The following is a 7,410-nucleotide window of genomic DNA, read 5'->3' on the forward strand; positions in this document are numbered from 1 at the left end:
TCCGCACCGGGCCGAGCGGCGTCTGTTTGGGGGTGTTGGTGTCCGCCGTTCCGTACCGCAGCCGTGCGGAGAGGGACGGGCCGGCGCCTGCAGCCGGCGCTGCGTTCTTCTCGGTGGAGAAACGCCAGAGCCTGCTTATAAACGGCGTTGACTCGGGCAGGCCCCTAAGTCCACAGCGAGGGTGGTTTGAGCTGCCAGGGGTAAACCGGCCTCTTCTGGTTCAGGCCAAGTCCCGCTTGAGTTTAATTGACTTATTAAGTACATTAATAATTACGAAGTGTATCTCTGCATGTAAAGGGCAGTGTCAAATAGGCGCAGTTGTGTTGGGCTGTGTAGGTTTTATTAACGTTGCTTTCTTTTTCAGAGGTTTCTTTTGTTTTAAACGCCAATGGGTGATGAAAAGGATTCTTGGAAAGTGAAAACTTTAGATGAAATTCTTCAGGAAAAAAAACGAAGGAAGGAGCAAGAGGAGAAGGCAGAGATCAAGCGCATGAAAAATGTAAGCTGCCCTTTGGTGTATTTCTGATGAAACCTGAGTGCCCTTCAGTGCCTGTATCCTCATTTCCTGATGAGAACAGGGCTTCTTGCTCTGTCAGCGGAATTCCTCTGTGCTCTTGTGCATGTTTTGTGTGTGATCCCTAATTCCAAAGTTGGACGAAATACTTTGAGGTCTCATTGGCCTTACGTTGTCCACTGGGCTTTGGTTTATAGTTACTGGTCAGAAGAGGTGAATGCACTTACGTGATTACGTGGAAGGTGCAGTTCAGGCAAGAGCTTTTTGAAGTATTTATGGAAAAATGGGTTTAAATAGTTGTTTTTTAATAACTTTTATGTTATTCTTTGGGTTTGTGTAACTATGTACAAAGTAACTTTCTCTTGGAGAAGAACCCCCCAGTGATTTAACTTGTGTAATTACATGAACCTACAACAGCTGAGCTGCAGTTGCAATCAAACAGCATTCAGCTGCTTACAACTATGAAGTCTCTGCTTTGTAACTTACTGTCTGTTACTGGTGTCCCCAGCTGAGGGTGGCTTTTGAGCCAGGAGTGGAAGAGCTGTTTGAATGTTTTTCCTTGTGTGACATAACAATTCATTTTGGTTTCTCCCTTTCTTGTGTTCCTGTTGCAGTCAGATGATAGGGATTCAAAGCGGGATTCTCTCGAAGAGGGCGAGTTGAGGGATCACCGCATGGAAATAACCATCAGAAACTCGCCTTACAGGAGGGAAGACTCTATGGAAGACAGGTAAGAGAATAACCTTATTACCTTAGGAAGTGTTACTCAACATCTAGAAATACTGAGAAGAGGGTTTAAAAGTATCTGAAGGGGACAAGTTTAAGTTCTTTATCACAAAGATATGCCATCTCCTGCTTACAGAACATGCCAGGGTATCTTTTTGAGGTTATTGATTAAGGTTTAATGATGTGTTGTGTTCCAGTTTTGGCCACTACCTAGTAATATTTCACTTAAATATAAGTAGAGTTAAAGCAGGCCTGCAAAGTTCTCTTCAGTGCTTAATTCATCCCCAGTTGCTTGTGTATTCAAAAGTGTGCTTATACTAAGAGCTTAACTTCTTACCTACATGCCTGTTGTTCTCTGTAATGTACTGTTAGTGCCTTGGTTCAGGGGTGTTATGGAATTAATTTTAAGGTAAATTAATAAAAGAGGAGAAAAATCCATTCTTTTCAAAGTGGAGAAAAGAGGAATTGACACACAATGTGTTTGAGAGTCCATGAAACCTTTCTGAGTTTGTTACTTTGGCTTGTGTTTTAGAGGAGAGGAAGATGATTCCTTGGCTATAAAACCACCGCAGCAAATGTCACGGAAAGAAAAAGCCCATCATAGAAAAGATGAGAAGAGGAAAGAGAAACGCAGACATCGCAGTCACTCGGCAGAAGGTTGTTATTCCTACTTCTGGATAACGTTCCTGGTAGCTTCCTGAGGTGAAGCCAGACAGGAACCCTGTAGAGAGTAAATAACAGTGACTACAAACTGAAGAAAACCTGACAGTGGATAAGACAAAGGAATTGTATTATTTCCTTGGTTCTCTTTAATGCCCTTATGGGAGTGACAGGGGTTTGTGTGTGTTTGAGAGGACAGAGATCACTTTGGGACAGGGACATAGAGTCTACTTTTATTCTTTGAAGTCTGTTAAGCTTCTTCCTGGCTTCAGTGAGCCAGTGGGCTGAGCTATGATCTTTCTACCTGACTGTAACAGAAAAAAGACCCTTTCTGGAAACATTCCTATTGTATCCCTGTTATTAACAACCTTTTTCTATCTTAATGCAAGATATTTGTACAAGATCTTCCAATCTTTTAATTTTTCAGCACCCTTTCAGATTAGGTTTTTTCCATTAAGAAAGTAACAGAGAACATGAAAATAGGTTACCAGGAATTTCATCCTTTCTAGTTTTGCTTTCTAAAAATAGGAGCACTCAATATTTTGAACAGTAACACTCCAAAATTCGTTTTTGTTTGTTTAGGGAAACATGCCAGAGTGAAAGAGAAAGAACGGGAACATGAGCGTAGGAAGAGACATAGAGAAGAGCAGGATAAAGCCCGTCGTGAATGGGAAAGACAGAAACGGAGAGAAATGGCAAGGGAGCATTCCAGGAGGGAGAGGTACATCCATCCCTCCCTGCCCTGTGACAAAGCAGCAGAGATGAACAGCTTCCTCCTCTCAGTCTGTCTAACCTTTCATTGTTCTGAAATGACAAGTTCAGAGCAAAAACCTGTAAGCTTTGGTGCCAGTGCCATGTTCTTGTGAATGTGTTGCCTAATGAAAACGTGTTCTTGACTTTAATGACCTTTGTAAGTGGCTTCATTACAGCAGGTATTTGTAGGTGAATTCATTGCCAGTGTTCTACTGTAATGAAAAAAGTGTGAACCAGGGGATTTATTAACAGAACTTGCTGAATTTCTGTGTAAATCCTGGGAAGGTGCAGAAGCTCTTGTGTTGTAGAGTCCATGGACTTTGTCTTTGAAACACTGTGTTTAAAGGATCAGCTGAAAAGCTCTGTCTGATTTTGACTGATACACAGTCAGTGGTGGTGCTGCTAATGAAATCAAATGGCCCTGTAGTTTGTTATAGCAAGAGCTTTCCTTCATAAGCTGAATTTATAGTGAACTGTAATGTAACAGCAAATAATTCTGTTCTAGAGATCGTCTGGAGCAGCTTGAGAGGGAACGAGAGAGAAAAATCCGAGAGCAGCAGAAAGAGCAAAGGGAGCAAAAGGAACGGGAAAGACGAGCTGAAGAGAGACGTAAGGAACGGGAAGCCAGGAGAGAAGGTAAGTGTCTCTGTATAAATGTTGTTTGGGCTTAATATCTACTGACACGGTGGGGACTGGAGGTGTAGACAACATTACTTAGGTGAGTGCAAGACTGAAAAAAGAATATCAAAGTGGGGGGACCTTCTATGTGAGAGGGGGGAAAAAACCCCCATCTATGAAGTTGTACAATATTGTATGCCTTAAATAACACAACATACTGATCAGTCAGTGGGCCTTTGCCACTCTGTTGGCCTGGTTTCCTATGGAAACAAGCTCTATGGAACTGACATTGTCTGTGTGTGTATCCATCACGATCCCAGTTGCTTCTGAACTCTTTGGCTGAGTCTAACCCAGTCTGGCAGAGATCGAAGTCTCAAAATTAAGTGTTTTAAGGATTTGGGGAAATAAATTGCAAAGAGAGGGAGATCATGTAAGTACTCCGACCATGGAAAAGGCTGTAGTGGGAGTGAAGTGGGAAAGATCTGATAACTGAGCAATTTAAATCAGTTCTACACATGAGCCTCACTTTGCATAACACAGGATACTTGCAGTCTAAGTTCAGATAATTTTTGTTTAAAACATTTCTGTCCCAGCTTTCAGAGGTGAAAATCGGAGCCCGTTCCTGTGATCAAGTGACAGAGAGTGTTCAAGTGTGGTTCAAGAAGCCATATTTATTGCTGCTATTTCTTGTTCAGCTCATACCAAACAGCTCTTTTTTGTGCTTGGTATTTGCACTGATACTGCTCAATGTATCTGGCCTTTCATTTTAGTTATTTTTATGGCTCTAAATGTTCTGTCAGCTCCTTCTAAACCTGGTTTATTCTTTTATGCATCTTCCTGGTCTGTCAATTTCTCTCTCTGGCATTAATGGCTTAGTTTCAGGGTGTTTACTGTGTAACACGTAGGGCATCTCGCTTCTGTTTCCCAAGTATGGCAGCACCTTTCTCTAAGTAGTATAAACCCGTGGGTTTTGTGCATGAGGCAAATCAGTCCTTTCCTCTTCTAGATATAGTTAGGTTCCACTTCCACACCTCCCCATTACCCTTTAGTTGTAAGGAAGAGCCAAAAGGGTGCAAAGCAGGAGGTTGTGGCAGACAGAATCATTCTGCTTAGGGCAGGGAGATGTAACAATTTCTTCCGGTTTTGTTTTCACTAGTTTCTGCACACCATAGAACAGTGAGGGAAGAATATGGAGACAAAGTAAAAATGAGACCCTGGAGTCGCAGCCCATTACGACAGCAGAGAGACAAGCTTGAGCAAGGAGATAGCAGGAAACCAGGTAGCATTTGCCACTTTATAATGTCTTTGCCTGGGGGCTAGGAGGAGCTGTTCTGGTGGAGTCTTTAATTCTTAGTGATAAACACATATCCCTGGTACTCTGCTGAAAGTGTTGTCCACTGCATTGGTGGCAATATTCATAAACATGTACGGTCTTCTACAGCAATGCTGGGTTTGCAGGTAATTATGCAGGTGACAAATGGAATGAGTCTTTCCTTAAGTAATAGAAGTAGTAATGTAAAAAGTTTCCAAGTGAGTTATTCCATTCAGTGATGGAAGAAGCAGCTGACTGAATTTCTAAACGTTGTAGTTGGATTCCCTTGCAGGTTAAAGGGATTTACATGGCTTCAGTTGGGTTGTTAGGAACTAAGCTACCTTAAAAAGTTACCTTACTGGGATCAATAGAGTTTAAGCATCACTGCTATTGTCACCTTGTAGAAGACAATAAATGCTTAAGGCAGTATTCTGGTGAGATGGTGAATTTTGCTTTCTAAGTCAGAAAATGGTCCTTCCCATGCCTAGGAGGTCCTACCTGTGAGTAGAGAACTTGCACAGTTGACATTAAAGTGTCTTTGGTTAAAGAGGAAAAGCTCCCTGTCTGCCCTCTTAATGTGTGTAGCTGCAAAACTAAGTGTAACTGTTCCAGTGCAGCTGATTGCAGGATGTGATCAGCTGCAATCCCAGGTGGAGGCAGAGGCAGTAAGTCCTTGGAAGCTGTTGTCTACTCAATCAAGTTATTCACTTGTGCTGTTTCATGGTGATCCAGAAGGACTGCATTAGAATAGTAAGCACTGATAGAAGGACTGTATGTACACATTAGTGAGACTGTGTTGTGGTGATACTTGTTACCATGTTACTTTAATTTACTTTTTATTTTTTAATCAGTCCTGTTGGAGCTTAGGCGTATATCCTATTTAAAACCCCCAAAGGGCAATACTCCACATTTTTGGCCCTTGGTTCTGCACTAAGAAAAGCTGTTTGTCTTTGAGCAGAGTGAAACTGGTTTAGCACTCTGTATTTCCAATACAGCACCTTCAGCACCACAGAAAGTAAAGCAGTTATCTGGATGTTCAGAATCCTGTAAGTAGAATTGATAGCATCCTGTTCTTCTTTGTGGTCTCAGCAGTAAAAGAAGAGAAACCAGAAGAGAGAGATCCTCTTTCAGACTTGCAAGACATCAGTGACAGTGAGAGAAAAACCAGCTCTGCAGAGTCTTCATCAGGTGATGAAATACAACTTAGTAGGTGTAATTAATTGTACTGTTGTCTGTTGATGAAGCACTGTTACTAGAGCGTGTGCCTACTTAGTTATGTGTTTGATCATTCCTGAACAGAATCTGGATCAGGCTCAGAAGAAGAGGAGGAAGAGTCCAGCAGTGAAGGCTCTGAGGAAGAGGGAGAGGAAGAGGAGGAGGAGGAGGAAGAGACAGGAAGCAATTCTGAGGAAGTATCTGAGCAGTCAGCTGGTGAGTTAATATAAAGCAGGTCTTAGAGTGGTGTTTTATGATTTTGTTTCTTGTACTGTTTTGTTTTATTTGAACATTTCCCTTCTCTCTTAGTCTAGGATAGGCTGAGACCTCACAGGTCAAGATAACTAAAAAGAAAAAAACCAAGTACAAGTCCTATTCTATCCTTTTATATAGAGGTAATACCAATTACTTGATTAGAGAGCTGAAAGCCATTCTTGTCTTCCTCAGTGGTGTAAGGCTACAGTTTAATTTTACAACATAACATTTACTCTGTAGAGAACAATTCTGCACTTATTTGGGGGTGGTGAAATACAAATGTCTCAAATTTCACTTTGTTGCTAAACCTTTTAAGATTATGTTCATTTACTGGTACTGGCAGGAAAACAAAGTCTATTTACAGCTTTCCTTGTAATTGATTAGTAAAGAAAAGGCACAGAATCATGCTCTGGTGGCAGTTAATAAGCAAATACTCCTCAGTTTCCTGAGTTTAATTTATTCACCTGCCCCCTCCCAGAATTCCCAGGTAGTTGGTAAGAATTGTATTCCCTGTTGGAAGCTAAGAGGTGTAGTTTTGTTCAGTAAGGGGGGAAGTATTTAGGTTAAGGGAAACAGAAGTATAAGGCCATGAACTAGATAGTGATGAAAGCGAAGGCCTGGTGAGTTAGAAAAGCATTTCAGTAGTGATCTGTCTTACAAGGAACCTCAGAAGTGTTGAGTTTTCAGTTGAACTTGATTCTCTTTTGCAGAAGAGGTGAGTGAAGAAGAAATGAGTGAAGAGGAGGAACGGGAGAATGGAAACCACATCCCAGTTGGTACAGTGCAAATATTGCGCATTTAAAGATGGGGTGGGCTGAATTTTTGCAGCCACAGAAATCTTTCTACAAGTATTGAAAAATGAATTTATTTCTTGTTGCAGTTTTGCTGTCCTTCCAAAGCAGGGTCAGAAATTCCCTGCAATCTGTTCCAAGGTCTATGTTAGGAGGAACTCAGATCTTAGTCTAATGGACTAATATTTCCTTCTTTTTCATTTTGGGTCTCTTGTCCTGTCCTCTCATCAAAAAAGCTTTGCAATCAGAATGAGAGATGCTGGGTCAGTTTTCTCTTTCATTCTGGTAGTGTAAAGGTTTATTCTTCTGACTGCTGTATTTAACACTGGAAATTGTATGTACATGATTGTAAATGAGTTCTTAAAAGCGTCACCTCTGCAAAGAGAAGAAATTTGGCTTCTCACTGATCTTTATTGTTACAGGAGCTTAAGTTGCACACCTGTACCTTATAATCAGTGTTTCACTACCCTTAACTGTCTAAGCTTTATTGTCCCAAGGGCTCCCTTTTTCCACAGTTGATTCTGACCATTAAAGTTGCAGAGTCGAGATTTGACCGAGATTCAGCA

The 7,410-nt window shown here is 41.4% G+C and overlaps 1 protein-coding gene across 1 annotated transcript in view; it reads left to right on the forward strand.

The window, feature by feature from the left end:
• The first annotated feature begins 347 nt into the window (after positions 1–347).
• The window catches only part of LOC104404550 (cyclin-dependent kinase 11B-like), a 14,609-nt gene continuing 7,546 nt past the window's right edge, over positions 348–7,410 (forward strand). Inside the window, 10 exon segments of the mRNA XM_010013005.1 lie at positions 348–499; positions 1,129–1,244; positions 1,773–1,897; positions 2,483–2,621; positions 3,159–3,289; positions 4,428–4,550; positions 5,676–5,771; positions 5,883–6,014; positions 6,764–6,829; positions 7,379–7,410. Coding sequence (XP_010011307.1) covers positions 389–499; positions 1,129–1,244; positions 1,773–1,897; positions 2,483–2,621; positions 3,159–3,289; positions 4,428–4,550; positions 5,676–5,771; positions 5,883–6,014; positions 6,764–6,829; positions 7,379–7,410 — 1,071 coding nt within the window. The 5' untranslated portion in view covers positions 348–388.

The sequence above is a fragment of the Nestor notabilis genome, unplaced genomic scaffold (assembly GCF_000696875.1).
Source record: "Nestor notabilis isolate BGI_N333 unplaced genomic scaffold, ASM69687v1 scaffold16574, whole genome shotgun sequence".
In the NCBI taxonomy this organism is placed as follows: Eukaryota; Metazoa; Chordata; class Aves; order Psittaciformes; family Psittacidae; genus Nestor; species Nestor notabilis.